The sequence below is a fragment of the Phalaenopsis equestris genome, unplaced genomic scaffold (genome assembly GCF_001263595.1).
Source record: "Phalaenopsis equestris unplaced genomic scaffold, ASM126359v1 Scaffold000002, whole genome shotgun sequence".
In the NCBI taxonomy this organism is placed as follows: Eukaryota; Viridiplantae; Streptophyta; class Magnoliopsida; order Asparagales; family Orchidaceae; genus Phalaenopsis; species Phalaenopsis equestris.
In genome coordinates this window covers 16,968,018-16,988,274 of record NW_018164444.1, presented here as the reverse complement: position 1 = coordinate 16,988,274, position 20,257 = coordinate 16,968,018, and the positions used below count along the sequence as shown (strand labels likewise).

Genomic DNA, 20,257 nt, shown 5'->3' with positions numbered 1-20,257 from the left:
ACATATTGTCTTCTTTTTTATTGTTTCACTATGATTTAGCAGTATGAGTATTCATTTATTTTTTTTAGCTTACTGCTATTTCAAACTAACTTTTTTTAGGTTTAATCATTTGATTTAAAGATGAGTAATTGAAGAGAAAACATTAATAAAAGACACAAAAAATCATAAATAAGATAAGCTTAACTGTATTACCTTAATTTATTTTATGTAGCGGCTCTTTTATTTGTTAAATATTAGTTATATATACAATGAATGTAGAAAATTCAATTCCATCGTCATATCTTATGTTCCCGTCTGGATCAATTTTAAGCGTTGGGTTGTGTTGTGATAATCATAATATTGTGAGATATATGATTTGTTTAAGGTTAGTTTGTTGTCCACAATGGCTTATAGATGAGGCAGATGAGCTCAAAAGTATATAGTGTGAGAAATGGGGAAGCCGGTGATTTGGTTTGCAGAAAGGTGGTCGTGAATGGTTCATGTTTTCAAGAGAGGCTACATAGGTTGCATGATCAAGTGACGGAAGACCGCGTAAACAAAGGTGTTGTAGGGAAGAGTGTTGGTGAGGGTGCAAGCGGTTAGTGTGATTTTCTAGTGAAAGGAGAAAAGAAGCATGAGAGAGATAGTTTTAAGAAAGAGAGGGGAAGCAAGCAAGGCTAAGAGAAAATCTAAGAAATGGAGAGAATGGAGTGTGGTTTTGATAGTTGTGAATTATCGCGAGTTAAAAATATAATACTGAGATTTTTTTTTATCATTTTTAAAGAAGGTTCAAATGCGCTTCTACTCACTTAAAAGTGATTTTGTAAGGACCATGAAGAGAACGTAGTTTATGTTGGAGAGCGTAGGCATTTAAAAAATTTAGTAATAATAATAATTTTCTAAATAGTTAATTTGATATAATCGAAAAATATTGATATAATTTTTTTAATATTAAAAGCTTTATTTTTAATTTTTATTCGTATGCTCATATTTATTTATTTATATCCATCTAAAATAATTAAGTAATAATAATGTCTTATGATTTTTTTGTTAATTAATTTAATTTAATAAATAATAATAATATATTTTTTTAAAAATTAATATTATTACTTTTTTTTAACGTAAGAATATCATATATTGTCACGATCCATCTCGGGGTTTGAAATTATTCATGATAGGATCATACAGTCCGATGGTGGAAATTAATTTTATATTATTCTATTTCTATCAATAAAAATTATTATCCATAAATTAATTGAAAGAGCAAATAAAAACACAATTAAATTAAACAAATAAAAGTTTACCTTTCAGGTTGCTGCGTCACACCTTTTGTAAACATTATCTGCTTCAGTATTCAACTTAATAAGCTTATACCTGAAAAATAAATTTAAAACAACATAATAAGTTATCTAAGGATATCCCAAAAATAATCACACTTCTAAAATTTATCAATTCAAGAAAAAATAATAATATGCATGTTAATATTTCACATTTCATTCTGTAAAATCATATAATAATTTAATGTATTCATAATATTTATTCAATGAAAATAATCTAAACTTTTTATATGCAATAACTTTAACTTTACTGTTTTTTAATATTCTTAATATTCACATCTGTCTTAAAAGTACTGTCAAAACATAACCTAACACTTTCTTGAGTGATATTATCCTATCGATACAATGATTTGTTATTTAATTTACATGATTGTTTGAGGTGGAAATGTCTCTACTCGCCTTGGCCGATATTCTCTTCTCGACACAACGATTTGCGATCTAAACATCAGAATTGTTTGGTGTGGTTGGAAAACATCTACGCGCGCAGGTACATTGACGTCTCTTGCTTGTACCATAAGAGGATTAACTCTACTTAGCATGTACATACTAGCATTTATCTTTACATTATTTCATTCGTACATATTATGTATTCTTTTCTTATGCATTCTTCTACTTATGAATAAGTGCACGTTTATTGAAATCAAAATGACTTACATTATTCTAATAACTTCATTGATAAATCATTATGCAGTTGGTTGTACATGACTGTTTTATTAATTATACCAGAATTAACCGAAATCATGATGCAAGACACCATTTTATTAATGACTTCAACAAGGTTACAATGAAGACAAAAAAAATAACACACAAAAGAAAAACGTAAAACAAAGTATTACAAATAAAGTCTCGACAAAAGAAGAGACAACAAACTTGACAAGGAGGGAGCCCGAGCGGTGGTGCAAGCTAGGTGGCTGTGGTGAAGGCCGAAGAGGTGTGACACTGTTGCAGTTTGATTCTGAAATAGTAGCAGGAAAATAGAAGTATGGTAAGATAAATGTCTCGTCGGGTCGAGTTACAGCTGAAGCACCACTCAGACCCTTAGAGACGATCGCCACCTCGGACGTGGGACAGCCAGAGCACCACCTTGACTTTGGATACAACCCTTGAAGGGAAAATATCAAGGTTAAAACTTGAATTGAGATATAAAAGACAAGACCCCTAACTCTATCAGGAGTTTATTTTAGGCAATACCTAAAATAAAAAAGAAAAATCAAATCAGGAATTTAGATTTAGATAAGGAAATAAAGTGAGGGTCAGATTTAGGAAATGGTAAATAAAGTAATCAAAATTTAGATTTTGGAAATGACTTGAAATAGGAATGATTTAAAATATGAAAGGAGAATAAAATATAATCAGAACTTTTAGATTTTAGGAAAGGATTTAAAATAGAAAAATGCTAGGAAGGAAAGAAAGGAAATGGAGAAAAGGAATGGGGAAAGAGAAGGGGAAGAGAGGAGCGGTAGCCCCTACTCTCTTTGAGGACCTGTTGGTCCTCTATAGCCCCCGCGTCAGATATGCTATCTGCATTTCTACTTAAATCTGAAGCTTCTGCAATAACCTAATATATATCCACCCTTACTATAATTCAAAAGTCATTCAATAATCAAATAATTTTATAGTAAATTCATTATATATCTGTTTAATATGCATATTTTTCTATCTAATAATATGAAATTTTTTTTGTAATCTAAATCTCACTAAAATGAATCATAAATGAAAGCAAACATACATTTATATATTATTAAAATTACTGAAATCTAGAAATATGATTACTCACTTAACTTTCAAAAATCTCTTCAAAAGCTTATTTCTCCGCTTAACTTTCAAAAGCTATTTCTCCGCACATATTAGTAATCATGTAATTTTGTAAAATTTTCTAGTAATAATAACAATCAAACATACATTTAGAAATAATTAAATTTACTGAAATTTAGAAATATAATTACTTATCTTGACCTTTAAAAATCTCTTCAAAAGCTTAATTCTCCGCTTAACCTTCAAAAATGTTTTCGAAAGCTTATTTCTTTGCACATAATAGCATTCATATAATTATTTAAAATTTTCTAGTAATAACAATAAATTTTTTATAATAAGACTTTTTTGTAATTAATTTCTTTGATTTGATTTTATAAAAAAAATAATATTAATATAAATGTTGACTTTCCCTTGCAATTTTTCACCTCTCGCACATATCAACTTTATGTTATTGCTTGTGAATGGATATTTTTGTTTTGATTTTTTTCTTGTGCGGCAATTTTTATGATGCAGGGGTCTTTTGTTGGTCATTTTGACATATATGATGTTGTCATGGTCTATTTTCTGAGATGGAAAATGTTTGAGTATTTTCCACTGTTGTTGAGACGTGCTGATCTGATGTTTTTGTGACGCAGCATAAGTTATCTGTTATTAATGTCTTATTTAATTGAATTGGTTTTGTTCTACATATGCAGAGGTCAATAATCACATTATCTTGAGAATGTTTATATTGAATGGTAGTGAAGTGGATCGATGACATGGTATGTTGAGTATGACCAAAGGCTTGTATGAGAATATGAATTCTATTTTCTGCAGCCATGTTTCTGAAAGTATTATAGTATTCTACCGTCTATTGATTAATTAAGCCAGCTTGATTGGCCTTGGAAAATAATCTCAGTACCGATAAAGTTGTTTAGTCAAGCTGCTGTGTGGTTGGTCCTGTCATTTCCACATCTTCATAGCCATTTATAGCTTTCAAATACACTACTTGAACATAACTAAGGGGCTGTTTGGTAGCGCCTTTTAATAGGATTTATCTTTAGATTTACTAAATCTAGTAAAATTGTGAAATGTAGGAGTTAGGTGGATTTATGAATTTTTGGATTTAGCAGCCCCAATTTTGCCTTGGATTCGGCTTAAATCCCGATTTACTAAATCTAGGGATTGGGTAAATTTAAGAATTAACAAATTTACTACATTCTACTAATCAGCCAAACAACCCCTAATGAGCAAATGCAACTATAACTTTGGCCCCTTAGAAAAAATTTTCCATCGTGTCTAAAAAAAAATCACTATATATTTTATTCTTATTTGAATTTTCTTCATAAGAGGAATTATCCATGTGCAGCTTTAACTCAGTAGTTAACTTATTAAGCTTCGGAGTGTGAATTTCAAATTTTCTATTCCTTAGTAGAGATTGTTTTATTAACTGCTTGCTAATTCCATCTATTAATGAATATGCAGGCTAATATTCTTAAAATTTTTTGCACTACTTTTGAGTGGTTACCGTAACTTCATTGTAAGTTGCATGGATCTTTGGTTAAGTATTCCAATATGCTACATTTCTATTGAATCGAAATCAATGCTTTTCAGGAGAACACCGCTAATAACATCTTCAATTCTCAAGCATTTATGAAGAAGCGTTCGCGTTCTACTAATCAATCTGTTGAGTCAATGGTGATGGTATGATTACTTCTATTTCTCTCTCTTATTTAATATGTTTTTTTACCTCCATTTTGAGTACTTCTTCCTCCCGCATTTGAAATATTTGAAATAAGTTGTTCATTTATATTTTATGTAGGAAACACTGTATTATGAGTTCGCATTTAAATACATACCACCCAAATCTTCTTTTTGTACATATCTAAAGCCTAAAATTAATTTTTTATATTTATACCACCTAAATCTTTCAGTCACATAAAAAAATACCAATATTTTTAACTTTTAAAAAGTGAAATACACCTTTTCATACATAGGTAAGGTGGCATATATGTAAAAATTGAAGTTTAGGTATTAGATATGCAATTACATAAAAATTGAGTGGTATGCATGTAAATCTTCCTATTATTAATATATTTTCAAGATAAAACTCTTTCGTTGTTTGTGAAGTTAGCGGGTTTAAAAACTTATGTAACTTTCTTTGGGGGATCTTAGGTTCTATTTCGCTAATGGCTCCTGTGGGAACATTGTTAATCGTTGATGGAAAGAACTTTTGCGCTAGTATTCCTTATGGCTTGAAAGCTTTAATGCCTACCTTTTTTTGATTTACTATATTGAACTTCGTGTTTCAGCTGAATTGAGCCTTATGAGCAGAAATTAACTACTAAGGCTGGTTTCTTTTTACATGAACTACAAAACCTTGTTCATGATTCAGTTTTGTTCTGGCATTACAGTCTAAGTTTTTGACACGGGGGTTTTTCTCCGAAAGCAGAACCGGTTGGCCTGAACCGGTTTAGTTGAGAGAGGGGGTTGAACAGTCCTCCCACCCCCCTCTCTACTCTTCATTAGGCGGAAATTTTCCCTCCTTCATGTTTTCATTTCCTGCCCATCCTCTTCTATTTATATGTTGTTTATAGTGTTAGGGTTCAACCTATGTTATTTTCTGATTTCTATTTTTGAGGACAGCCGCAGACGTTCTGTTTTCTCCTCGAGGGTTATATCCGACGATTAGGGTGGTGCCCTGAGTGTATCCCTCTCCCTGATGGTGATTGTATTCATCTTCTGCTCGCTTCCACCCACCCCTTGCTTGTTGCTTCCCATGAATCCATCCAGCTTGCTTAGAGTTTCCTCAACATATCCTACAACGATTTCCAGACGTAATACCTACAGATTCCCATTCTCTCTATAGGTTTCTGTCTCGCCAGAATCCCAGTTGGCCCGTCTCCCACTTCATGCTACTGCCTTCAGCCTGCACTCACTTCTGTCCACAACCACCTGTACCGTAGCTGTCACTCCAGACGCCACCAATTCAATTTGATCTCGAGATAGAGATTCCAATTGAGATGACAGTCGTGTCTCTAGAGGATAGTGACCCCAAGCTAATGGACAGTCCAACAGTGTATGAGATTATGGTGTCTCGCGTTAATATTTTGCAAACATTGAGAGAAACATCAGCAGAATTGATCTTGGATGTTTACAAAAGGTATGAGTTTGAGGAGCCAACATAAGATGTATGGTCACCACAAATGAGGGAATGCAAATGTTTCAGATTTATGGACCCCTTCTTGAGTTGCCCCTACGGAGGGAGGTCCAGCATGTACGAAGAGGATTTATTTTGTGCCATGCTTGGAATATTACGAGGAGTGTTTCAGATGTTTGATTCAGCTCAGCGGGGTACCCATCAGCAGATGTCTAGACAGGATGGATGAACCTCAGCTTTGAGATGTGCCCTAGGAGCTTGAGTGGGATGAAAATGCTTTAATGGGCCTAGGCTCTGTCAGTGAAGAATATAGCATTCCTAAGTGATCGCCAGTGAGAGTGGCACAACCCGCCACAAATTTCATCCTAGAATTGAGTTGTCCACACATACTTGTTACTCAATCACTACACGTTAGGCACGAGAAGTGTAATGAGAAGATTCCACGTGTAAGGGCTCGAGCGGTATTGTGGGAACCCACCTCTATATGCAGCTCCCTCTCAGGATATGCCACAAGAGGATGGTTACCTATTCTATGAGAATGTATTGTGGAATGACATCACCGACATTATCAACCTACTAGGGGACTTAATGCCAAACCATCAGGAGCTAGGAGCTTCGACTAATGTGGTTGAAGCTCCCCCAATCTCGGGAAAATGACTCGGGGGTTTTTCTCTAAAATTTGGACCGGTTAGGTCTGAGCTGGTTCAGTTGAGAACAACTATCAGTAAGCGAGAATTTCCTCTCCTTCATTTTTTCGTTTCCCGCCCATCCCTCTTCTATTTATATGTTGTTTTTAGTGTTAGGGTTAACTTATATTATTTTCCGATTTTTGTTTGTGAGGAAAGCTGTCGGAATAGGGCTGTATCTGACGTTTAGGGTGGTGTTTCGGTTGTGTCCCTCACACCAGAGTTGATTGTATCCTTTGCTCGCTTCCAGCCTCCCCCTCTCGCTACTTCCCCTCCATCCTGTCCAGCCAGCTTGGGATTCCTTCAGCACATCCGGGATTGATTGCCAGACGTAATACCTGCAGGCTCCCTCTGCAGATTTCCGTCGCGCCAGAATCCCAGTCGGCCCATCTCCCACTCCCTGCTACCGCCTTCAGCCCGCACTCCCTCTTGTCCAACTCACAACTCCCGCCTCCCTACAGCCATCTTTACCGTAGCTGTTACTGTTCTCACAGCTGTCCCACCGCACCTTCCCATGGTCCTGTCTTCCTCCCCAAAGCCAACCTCCACACAGCCGGCCTTCTCTTTTCCTTCCTCTTTACAGCCCAATTCTTACAGCCCAAACGTCCAACAGCAGCCCTTCCCCAATTCCTTCCCCACTACTGCCCAACTCCAACAGACCAACAGCAGCCCTTCAACGTTTCCTTTCACTACTCCAGTCCAATCGCATATAGCCCAACCGAGCCCTCTCTCTTTTCTTCCCCACTGCAGTCTGAACCTGTACAACCCCTCCTAAACCTTCCTGCTGCCATCACCCTCCACCCAACATACAACCACAACACCTCCACCCCAATCCACGCCCTAGCTTTGTGTTTTTATCTTATTGCAAGTGTCGCTGTTTGTAATCCCTTGAAATTCAGCTATAATATGTCTATTTCTATTGTGATCTGGGTTTCCTCTGGTGTCAGTTTTGCAGGCATGGTTGGGGATATACATAAGGTAGTTCTAATTAGGCTTTCTCATAACATTGGATATAAATATTTTCTTTTATTCCTGTTCATTTCCTGATAAAAATATGAAGACTTTAAACTCAATTTATTCAATTTGGCTTTCTGCCATTTTTTCTGCATGTGTTCTTTGAATCTTGTGCCATTTTTCAGATTGCGCAATTCTTAGATTCTCAAGGTTTCTTGGACTATTTGGAGAGATTTAGCAATTCCGATGAAAGCAGTGGTAACCTTCTTAACAAATTGCAAGATGCAACCGGCAGGGGTCAAGATCCCATGATTATCTTTCCCTCTGCTGTAGAGCCTGAGATCATTACAGTATCTTCTCTTTATAAAGAGGCAGCAGGTTCTCTGGATATTCTATTTCTTTTTTTTATTATTTCAAACATGCAAGCCTGTCATTGCTGGTTTAATTTACATGAATATCTGTATGTAAGGTCTCACTTCTACATTCTTTTTGTCCTTGAGCTGGATAACTATTATCAATTTTCTTCATGTGCAGGTGAAAAGTGTCATTATGATCGATTTCCAGCAAGCATTAGGACCCACGAGCAGGAAGAAAAGCGTAGATCCATTCTTGCAGTAGCTAGCGGTGCTTTGGATTATTCTGCAAAACAATCACCAAGGTATAAGAAGCTTCGAGAGCAGCCTAAATTATACAAATGTATCTAAATTGTTCCTTTTTTTTTTCTTGCTTTCTCTGTTTTTTTCAATTTTTTTGGTCCAGCTCGCCTTCCATGCTTGGTGGTATTGATTCAAATGGGGATGCTTTGAGTCCCAGGGAGAGGGCAGTGAGTTACACTTGTTTTTTTTTTTTTTGTTTAAATGGCTGAATACTCGTGAAGTGAAACCTCTTCTTTGAACGATTATAATCTGCAGGCTGAGAGGGAGCGCATGGTATTAGATATCCAAGTAAAGCTACAGGTAAATTCTGTTAGCACTACGTTTGGCTATTACCCTTTATATAGTAAGGTAATTCTGTGCTATTATGCATGCTGTGTCACGGATTGCCCAGAGAGCTCAGAGTATCAATTTTGGATGGAATTTTGAAGCTTAACATAAATATAACAATGTAAAACCAATTTTTTTCTGTGTTTCTTGCTCCCACGTCATGGTGGATCATCATCTCATTCGGACTTCGCCAATATAACAGTCGGGTACTGTTCGTTGCTGTTTTTCGTTCAGAGACTGCAGCCTCCGCCCTCCGCCCTTGTTCTCTTCCAAACAATTTATTCCTTTTTTTTTCAATTGTTTAATAACCCAACCACCCTTTCTACTATCTACACCTTCTAGAAATCCAGAGCGGGGTCATTTGGCATCTCAGAGCAAAATGCTAATCTCAATTCCCAACTCTTAATCTTTAATCTTCAAAAATCTAATTTTTATATTTCTATAAACCCTCCGTCTAAATCTAAACCTTTGACTAACCTTAGATGCATAATCTTACTTTAGTCGAAATCATGAAGTGAGGAGCGAGTGATTATGTTGCCAATCTGAAATCATCCAATTGAATTGGAGGCATGCTGATTTTGCAAGAAGGTAATATGAGGATGTCATCTACATCAACAATGATAACCAACTGGATGGAGAAGACGATGTGAACAATTTTTTACCAAAAATCCTTAAGCGACGAAGAGTCGATGCTGCATCGATTAAACCCTCTCATAGTATTAGAGTTGGTACCTATTCTTTCCACCATTGAGCTTAATGCTGAAGCAAAGGCTAGAGTTAAAGAGATTCAAACTTTATTTGAGCAGGTGAGGAAGAGAATTGTTAAGTAGAACACCAAGTATTAGATGCAGGCTACTAAGTCTAGGAAAGCTATGGCTTTCAAGAATGGTGACTTGGTGTGGATCTGGTTAGAAAATGAGAAGTTTTTTCCAAGTTCCTTTAAAAAACTCAGGGATAGAGCTGATGGCTCCTTAGAATTATCAAGAAGGTTAATGATAATGTTTATAAAATTGACCTACTGGGAGACTACAACATTTCTATGACATTTAACATCATTGATTTGTCATCATACTACGATGATCCAGAAGTTTCAGAGAAAAAGGTGAAGCCTTGCCGGCAGGATTGTCGCCCCAGGGAATGTCATAACAAGATCTTTCCCTCCTAGAGCCGATAACGCTCAATGGTAACGTTTGGTTATTTCTGCATATCTCAAGCGTTACTAGTGGGGGAGGCAAACATTAATTGTGATAAGAGGGAACATAACCTATCTTTCAAAGCGAAATGACTTCGAAATCCTAAAAGAAATCAGAGACGTGTACGAAGGAGAGTAGTTTAGGAAGATACTATCGAAGGGATTCAGGTGAGAGTAGCGACCTCGAGCAAAGTGGAGGGCGGCGATGCTTGTGAACTTGAGCAAGGAAAACACAATAGCAAGCAAAGGAGAAGGGGATCTTGGAGTTAGGGCATAAATGATGACTCAAGCCATGTGCTTGCCTGTCATTTTTTGCCTCGGCTTTAAGGATAAAGTGCGTAGAAGGAAGTTGATACCAGAGAGAGAATCGAGCTTGTGGCTTGGGCGATGAGAACTGCTTCCCAAACTAGAAAAAGCCAAAGGGAAGAATAGTCACTTGTGAGTGAGGAGTCTCGTGAGCAACTCGAGTGTGTGAAGGTACTTGTGGCCGAAGGAAGAAAATAAAATGGAGACGTGCATTGAGGGTTAAGAGTTTTTTTTTATATATATTTTTTTAATATGCATTTTAGAGTTATCTCTATTTCAAAAGATTAATAATAATAAATTCAAAGTTTTAATTTAATAAAAAAAAAGAAGAAAAGAGAAATTTAAGGACTAATCTAATGAAATTAGGATAATTTAATGAAATAACAAAATTTTGAAATTTGTATTTTTAAATTTATAAATATTTGCTTTGAATGATAATTAATAAAAGATTATGAGGATGCAACGTTGTTTGCTTGCGACTTTCCTCTCCTATGGCTTTTCCCACATTCGGTTTTGTCGGCTTAATTATGTTTTCCGTGCCTGTGGCATTTTTTTGTTCCTTGGTTTGAGCTTCCACTTTTTCTTATGCTCGCTCATTCTCTTTTATCATGAATTTGCTTCCCCCTTGCCCTTGTTAGAGGAAATAATCCATCTATTTTTGGTAGTTCAATTGAACTAAAATTAGGTCGTTTCATTTCAACATTTTATGAATATATTTTATCATAGTTTGTTGATTAAAAATATTGTTGTATGCCGATAACTGTTTTTGTGCAAAAATTTCTCTCATAAAACTGAACTTATTTATTTTGAACAATTAATTTACTAAAAAAATAATATAATCTTGATGGCTAAATTAAGTTTTTACTTCAACTATTATGCTAATTAAGTAATAATTTAGTATTGATGTTTCTTTATTAAATAATTTGTATTTTGGATCTTTACATGTGTATCATGATTCATAAGAGGTGTTTTCATGCCAATCATTGTGCTTGATATTTTGTGGGCCAAGATGGTAGAAGAAAACAAGTTTAGTAGATTTAGTCGAGAATAGGAGTATTAGAGTGATAAGTGATTTAATCACTGAGGGTAAAATGTTGACCTCTTTATATTGTTCTATTTGTCCTAGAAGTATTTGGGGGCGGATCTAGGAGGGATGTGGTTGTGTAATAGTCGGAGAATGAAAATGGAGCTGCTTGATGTGGTTGGAGAGGATAAATGTCATTCGGCGACTACTCGTATTGAAAACAACAGGTCAAACATTGTAATGTCGTGATCGAAAGTGGAGAAGGATCCACCACCCATTTCTAAGCTTGATGTAAATACAACACTTGCAAAAGGAAATGATAATACCCTGAAGAACATAAAATTTAGAGCAATGTCTCCCAAAATAATAACAATCTTTAAAAGTCTCAAGAAATAGAGAAGAACAACATATGAATAGTCTCTCTAGCAAAAATCCTAATTCTGATTCAGGAATATAAGAATATTAAACCAAATAGGTAATAAATCCTTGTTTTGGCACGGATCTAGGCGGAATCCCATAATCTCCCTTTGCGGGTCGCAAAAATTCCATAAAAATTCTCTTCTGGGACTTGATTTGATCCCGTAACCGTAGGAATATGTGAAATACCTCTTACGCATACAAGTCGAACATGACCCCAAGTCCCATAAGCACACCCCGCATCATTCTTTTTGGGAGGAGGGGCTATGCCTTCTTCGTTAGAAGATTCTAGAAATGATCTACCACCATCATAGTAAAGTCAAGTTTCTTGTTGTGTCTCATGCAACTTCACTATAAAATTTATGCTCACTTTCATTTTAGGGAACTCTAAAACACATACGTCCTTCCAAAGTGTCTTGATAGAATAGATATTCATCATTTTTTTTTTGCACAACCAGAGCTGGAATTGTATATTGATGGGTATTCTCACGAGTCATGCTATATGATCTGACTGGATGTCTTGTTGTTTCTAATGCAACCACTGGGTGTACTCTTGCCATATGATCCGACTGAACTTTATTTGAAGGATGGTGTTGACCTGATATTACTTTGTTGTCTCAATAGAGTTGTACCTTTAAGAAGTTGCCATTAGATGATATGCTATGATGTTCTCCTCAGGCTAAACTAGCCCACACTTCAATATAAGAGAGGTCTTTTGGAACATTCTCTTTCTGCAATGTGCGGGTAAATACTTCCAGTGCATCTGCCTTTCATCTTGGATCAAGTAGTGAATTTGCTTGTTTCCTCTCGCTGGTATATGCGTTTCAACATTTCTCATCATATAGATGCATTTTTTTTGAACTTGAGGGTGAATAGCTTTAAACTTTTGTCAAGTAGGATGTGCTTGTATTCAAAGACACATTCCACAGGTTGTGATCACTCGATGAACTTTTTTGGATTCATGCGACCATCAAAATCCGATAAATCTACATTTACTTTAAATTCACCTTCTCTCTCTTTACTGAATGATAAATAGACACGACATCGAGTTTTTGTCACTTGAAGCTTCTTGATGGAAAGGATTTTCATCCAATCCATCTGTGTGATCACTATTGTTGCTATGGTGACTTTCCCATGTTGCAAGGTTCTATTGAAATCGGAGGATTTTCTGCTGCATGTCCTCCATAGTAATTTTCTGAGCATCCGTTGAGGGAATCTTCTTTGTGGCATTGAGTTCTTTTTTCTTGATCAAGATTTTGATGGTCGTAAGATTGTAGATAAAAGAGTGGTCGAATTTTAGAGTTTTGATGATAGGTGTTGGGATGGATTTTTGTTGGAGATAGGCAAGTTTAATTTTGAAAATTTAGGGTTGGGCCTAGAAAGTGCAATATGAATGATTTTTGTATGGTGGGATTTTTTTTTAGAATTATTGGATTATATTAAGAGAGGTAAAACCATAAAATCCTAGGATTTGCCTGATTATGATACCAGATGATACCTTTCTAGGGCTCTTAGAAGATGTTCAGGAAGCGGATCTAGCAGGGATGTGGTTGTGGAACAACAAGGGATTGAAAATATGGGCTACCTAGATGTGTGGAGGAGATAGATGTTGTTTGGCGGCTGTCCGGACTGAAACAGCAGGTCAAACTCCATAACAGCTAGATAGGAAGGTCGTAGATGATCCACTACCTGTTTCTAAGCATGATTCATACACAGCACTTGAAAAAGGAAATGATACAATACTCAGAAAAGCATAAAACGAAGAATTTTTCTAAAACGTCAAATGTCTCAAGAAATAGAAAATAACAATATATAAAGAGTCCCTTAATTAAAAAACTTAATTCTAATTCAGAAATATAATAAAATTAAGCTTCACAAGGATGATAGCACTATAGGCAAAAAATGCCTGTTTTGGCATTGATAGGGGCGGAATTCCACCATCTTCCTTGTTGGATTGCAGAAATCCCGCTGAAACTCCATACTGGGTTGGGATCTCATCCCGTGACCGCGGGAATGCAAGAAATCCTGTGTCTGCTTACGAGCTGAATGTGATCTTGAGTCCTGTAAGCCCATCCCGTGTCTCCTCTGTTTTCTATTCAGATTAATTTTCATATATGAAGTTTAAGAGGAAGCACCAATTAGCTTTGAAATTGTATTATTGTTAAGAGGGCTAGAAGGTTCTGCAGAAGGCACAGGCATTTTCAGAACTCTTTCACATGATTTATAAAAACTGCAGTTTTACACCAAATGCAATTTGGACTTGAATTGCGATGATGAAATCTGAAAGACAACCTCTAATAGTTTGGACTTGGTGGTAGCGCCTTAAAAAGTATTCATTCCATCTGACTTATAATTATATTAATAAAACCTGTTTTCCTTTTTATGCTACAAATAGGGAAAAAATAAGGGAAACTTACATACGTAGCACACAATTCTTATACATTTACAAAACTCGCACATAAACTTTCATATTTAAGTGCATAGCACGCAAATCTTTAATATAACATTAAAAATATCACTACTTTCACTTTTAAAAGTGCTATGTATGTAAATATGAAAGTTTAGGTGTGACATATGCAAATATATAAGAATTGTGTGCTACATATGCACATTTTCCAAAAGAATATTTACACCTTATTCTTGGTGGTGCTGGGATTAATTATATGTTACTATTTATTTTCCATTCATTTGTCACTGTCATTTGTTTTATGTTAGCTCATTTTAATTGGTAAATTATGATATAATTTAAGCTAAGCATGGCATTGATTTTGAATATGCGGATTTATACCATTTACAGGGATTGTGGTTGCGTCTTCTCAAACTAGGAGTCACAGATGATCCTCTTTCATCATTTGAGTACGGCACAATTCTCGGTATGCATGAAATTATCTACTTTACCATATCCTGATGTGTTAGTTCATTTGAGTTTTTTCTTTTTCGTTTGAAAGATGTACATGCACACCAATCAATTTGATGTCGGGGTTACCGCAGGGACCCCAACCATTTCGTATGTTCTGCTATTGTGGCCTGATTCTAGCTACACTATCGCATGGAGTTGTATTGCATGGAGCCGCCCGCGATCCTTTCTATAGTAACGCAGGAGATTGCGACTGTGACCAGTCTAAGAGGGCCGAACAACACTTCCTTTCATGGATTTCCTTTCTATTTGGAGTGGGGTTCACTCTTATTTATCCTAAGTCCGTAAATTTGTTCTTTATGTGTTATAGGTAGGTTTTCTTCTTGTTTTTAGTTAGGAATGTCGTTGACTTCAAGTTTTTCCTTTTTAGGGCTGTATTTGGGAGTGAGTGGTGCTCCACTCTATCTCATTCCGAGGTGGTGACTCTCTTCCAAGGGTTGAATGGTGTTTGTGTTATCCTTGTCCAACTCCTCCGCATCCCTCTCGCTTCGCTAACACATCTTCCTCCTTGCTGCACCTCATGTTCTCCCAACTACCCTTGCTCACTGCCAGCTGCCTAGAATCATTCCTCTGGCGCCCTTGTTGTTGTCCTAGCCCCCACAACCTTCCCTCCACCTTCTCACAACCCTTGCCTCACTATCGCAGCTCCGTAAGCCCGTTACATTACTTTCCACTTTTATACCAGCCACCCGTAACCTTCCCTCCACCTTCTTCTAGTCTTCTGCCTCGCTGCCATAACCCTGTAAGCGCCTCACCTTTCTGTCCGTTGTTTTTCTTGCAACTTGAACCACATCCTGTAGCTTCGCTGTTGTTCCAACACTTCTCTGACAATGCCATTGCAGTTCCAGCCACTCTAAACCACTCCCCACGCCACAGGAACCAAGTTCTCATAGTCTAACTTCTATTTTCACCGCCTAGAACTGCCTATAGCCATTGTTTCTTCATTGCTTGATCCACACACCCCCTTTATACTGCTTTTCCATGCCTCTATCGGCCACCACCACCACACGAAATCAACCCTAGTTAAGATTTTGTGTCGTTTCTGCTTCTATTTTAGATTTTTGTGTGTCCTGTTGTTGTACTTTTCCTTTCAAGTGTGCTGGTTATAACCACCTCTTTGCTTTTCGTAATAATATCTACTTTTCCTATGGTTGTTTGAGTTAACTTCAATATATATTGGTATTAGAGCTAGTATGAGCCTACTTCTACTTTAATGTTTCTAGCGTCCACATTACCTAAACCATTCTCCACCCATTCGCCCCCCCCCGCAATCTCTCGAAAGAAATTTCTCTCCTTTTCCACTCAAACCATCCTTACACCCTACATTATTTTTATCTACTCCCTAAACCCTTACCACACCACCCCTGAGACAAGTGCGAGACGCTAATTAGGAGTTTATGATGGAAAGGATACAACCACAAGTCCGCCGAGCACCACAACAAGTCGATAAAATTGAGAGAAAGAAATCCTTCAGTGGGGTCACCCTAACTTCATTCTATTACAGAGATGAAGTGACTGTCAGAGAATACAGATATGAAGTGACTGTTTGAGGATATTGAGGAGAAGTGCTTGTTAGATATTTTAAGGGTTAAGGGCCGCTATTATGAAGAATTGACCTTAAATATCTGAGTTAGGACTTTGAGATAGCAGTGTATTTTTTCCACAATTTGATGGTCATTTGTATCCGAACATGCTCATCAATTGGCTTCACACCACGAAACTTTTCTTTGAGTACCAGGATGTCCCACCGGACCTGATAGTAAAACTAGCTTCCAACAAGTTAAAGAAGAGTGCATTATTTTGATGACAAAATTTGAATCACCTACCTCAGCGCGAGGGAAAAGATAATACACTACTAGGTCTCAAATCTAACAGGAGATGTAACGCCAGTGCCTACCAGTTTATAATGGAAATGTTGTGTAGAGAACACTCAAGGGAAAATCACATTTTAAAGATAGAGTTAAACCCCAAGATCTTGCAACAAGAGTACAGTCAGGGGAACATTCAAGCCAAGCCTGCCCAAGAATGCACTAGCTTAGAGGAGAAAACATGTAGAACTAATCCTTATTTTCATATCTGTTTCCGTCAGGAAGTGTTTTAAATGCCATGGATTAGGCATACTGAATCAGAGTGCACAACTAGAAAAATGTTCTCTCTCATAGTTTGGGAAGCAGTTGAAGAAATAAACAGTGATCTAGAAGAAGATGAAGATCTAAGAGAAGATTCTCAACTTCTAATAGGTGAGGAAGAGACGCCATCGATTGCAGTTGAACCCAGGAGTGAAACTCGAGTTGAGTTTATAGTATCTGATTTAGAAGATACTGAGCCCAAGGTAATGAGTGTTCATGCAAAGTATGAGATTGTGGTGCTTTCAATTACCATTTTGCAGGCGTTGAGAAGAGCATCAAAAGGACTGACATTGGATGTCCAAAATGACCATATTCGACATGGGGGCGTCCATGCCCACTTGGGGGCGGCAAACCCCGCACACAATCTTTTTTCTGCAACCCAATTTTTACCTGGACCAAAACGGTCCAGGTTTTATCTTTTCAAGGAGTCGACCGGTCCTCTCGTCTGATTTTCCTCTTATTATATATTTGTATTCATGATGTTATTGGTTTAGTTTTTTGCTAAAAGTTTTGTCAAGATAGCCACAAACATCCGATGGTCCCCTTGTAGGGCTATATCAGAATACGAGAATGTGCTCTTACTGTCACTCGTCTAAGGTGACATTCTTCCAAGGGTCGAGTGGTGCTTCGGTTGTAGCTTGTTTCTGAGGGAATATTTATCCTCAGTATTTTCTTTCCCACACCCCTCAATTCGCTGCCACTTTTCTTTCCTCATTGCAACCACCAAACCTCGATCTTGTTGTTTTTGACAGCCCACAACGTTCTAGCTGCCCCATCCCTATTACCATCACCGTTCGAGCAGCCTCATTCTTGTTGCCAACTTACCATCACCGTTCCAACTCTTCATCCTCGCAACACTCTCAATCCAAGCCATCGACTGTCGTTGCAGGAACACACAACATCTTCCCTTTCTTGCTTTCTTGTTGTCCAACAGCCTCAAACAACAAACTGTTGTTTAAACTGCCATCGCTTGTTGCCCTGTTGTTCCAGCCGCCCAAAATTGTTGCTCCGCTCTCACTGCTTAGAAGGCCATTCCTTATCTTTTCATCTTCTCTCCAAGCCCCCTAACTAACGCAGGAGCCTACCGCACAAAATTACCGTGGTACTGTAGCTACTATAGCACCACAGAATTTGCTATCACAAGAGATGGGCCGAAATAATCTCATTTTCCTTTCTTATGCTTTCTTTTCTATTATCATTTATCCTTTTTTAGTTATTTTCTATGTATGTGTTATATTAGGATTTGGAAGTCATTTTTTTGGTGTTTTTCTGTTAGGATATCTGTCGGCATCCAGTTTTTCTATTCTTGGGTTGTGTCCAACGATTAGTAATGCTCTGACTATATCTTGTTTGAGGTGGTGATTTTTCTTGACCTTTTCACTCTTCCCCAACCATCCCTCTGCTTCCGCAATTATCTTATTCGCTGCAACCACTCGGAAAAAAACCTTATTGTTGTTTCTCTATGGTTTTCCTATCTTCTAGCCACTGCCATCCGCTTTCGGCTTGTTGTCGCGATCTTGGACAACGAGTAGTTGATGTCCTTACCTGTTCCAGCACCCGCAGTCGTCCTTACCACTTTCTATGGCTGTTATCCTTCTGTCGCAGCCATTCTTACCGGCTGTCAACCCTCACGACCGACTGAAAACCCCTCTACCTTGCTGCTGCCAACCCCAAACAACAAACTGCTACTGTTTGACCGATCGTACCTTGTTGTCCACCCGCATGCCTCGCTGCTACCACCCAAACAACAAGGTGTCGCTCCTTGTCCTGTTTACCTCTTGTTGTTTCTGCTGTTTTTTGGATGTTGTCGCCAGGACAACAAACGTCTATTATTGTGTCATTTTTCCTCGCCGTTCTGCGTCTCCTTTAATTTACCACCACCTTTTCAAACCCCTAACAACCACTATCACCACCACGCGATCCACCATTGTGGGCGTTGTGTCGTGTTTGTTGCACTTCTCCTTCTCAAGTGCTTGCGATTTTAGCCGCACCTATTGGCCTTTCAGTAATAATCTTTACTTGTTCTGATTTTGTTTAACTAGTTATCATTGACTGACTATCACCACTATCACCCGGAATCTGCCCTAACACGAGTTGTGTTTCGTGTGTGTTGTATTTTCTCTTTAAAGTGTATTTGGTTGTAATTGCATGTTTGCTTCTAGTAATAATATTTGATTTTTTATTGTTGTTTTGGTTAACTCCAATATCAAGCCGATATCAAACACAAAGCAACCTCAGATAAGAGAAATCCTGACTCTTCAGATAAATAGATTAATTTCATAGTTTTCCCTGTTGTTTTAGTATGTGCAGGATGAGACTCTTTTGTGCCACTTCTGGAACTCCATAAAGAGTCATTGGGTATTAAACTCAGTTCAACAATATATACACTGACAGGTTATCAGGCAGGATGGATGATGTTGGAAATTGCCTTAGGAGCTTTGAAGAAAGGAACATCCTACAGTGAAATCCATGCTCTTTCAGAGAAGAAGAAAAAGATGCCTTTGTTGAGTGGTTACCTTTCAGTATGGATCATCTTGCCATAAATTTTGGCTTAGTTATCAGACACATTTCACTGAATATGAGTGGGCGAAGAAAATTTTAAATCTACTTGCTGAGGATTTGGGTCGTGAAAATCTACATTATTATGCAGCTCCAGCTCTAAGTTGTGAAAAATTAGATAAATACTTATTCTATCAAGATGTACTTAGGAACGACAATGCTTATAGGATTGACTTACCGGGAGCTTGCAAAATTTTTGCTACATTTAACAAGGCCGACCTGATTACTATGAGGAGACAGAAATTTCGACAGATGAAGTCGAAACTTTCCTAACCCCATAAGCCTGACCTAGTTGTGAAAAAAGTAGATGAATACTTTTGCCTCTGTTGAGTGGTTACCTTTCAATATGGCTCATCCTGCCATAAATTTTGGCTTAGTTATCAGACACATCCAACATAATAGGAGTGAGAGAAGAAGATTATAAATCTACTTGCTCAAGATTTGGGACGTGAAAATCTACATTATTATGCAACTCCAGCTCAAGTTGTGAAAAAAGTAGATGAATACTTATTCTATCATGATGTACTTAGGAACAACAATGCTTTTAGGATTGACTTACCGAAAGCTTGCAACATTTTCGCTAACTTTAACAAGACCGACCTGATTAATATGAGGAGACATAAGTTTCGACAGATGAAGTCTGACCCCATAAGCCTGACCCAACTAGGGCTGTCAAAACGGCTCGTTGTTCGCGAACAGCTCTTGTTCGGCTCGTTAAGAAGCTCTTGTTCAACTCGTTATTTTCGTTCAATAAGTTAACGAGCTGAACCCGAACTAAGATGTGTTCGTTCGTGTTCGGCTCCTTTTAGCTCGAAATACTACTCATCAAGTTTATATATATATATATATATATTAAGTAGTATTTTAAAAAAATCTAATT

At 37.3% G+C, this 20,257-nt stretch overlaps 1 protein-coding gene across 4 annotated transcripts in view; it reads left to right on the top strand.

The window, feature by feature from the left end:
• Positions 1-20,257, top strand: part of LOC110039438 (DENN domain and WD repeat-containing protein SCD1) — a 149,499-nt gene that overhangs the window by 76,800 nt on the left and 52,442 nt on the right. For 3 of the 4 annotated variants that reach the window (XM_020744492.1, XM_020744495.1, XM_020744494.1), the window contains 7 exons: positions 4,536-4,590; positions 4,665-4,754; positions 8,036-8,228; positions 8,385-8,508; positions 8,610-8,673; positions 8,762-8,806; positions 14,570-14,645. In XM_020744492.1, coding sequence (XP_020600151.1) covers positions 4,536-4,590; positions 4,665-4,754; positions 8,036-8,228; positions 8,385-8,508; positions 8,610-8,673; positions 8,762-8,806; positions 14,570-14,645 — 647 coding nt within the window. The remainder of the gene's footprint in view (positions 1-4,535; positions 4,591-4,664; positions 4,755-8,035; positions 8,229-8,384; positions 8,509-8,609; positions 8,674-8,761; positions 8,807-14,569; positions 14,646-20,257) is intronic. The other variant, XM_020744493.1, reaches the window with a different exon arrangement.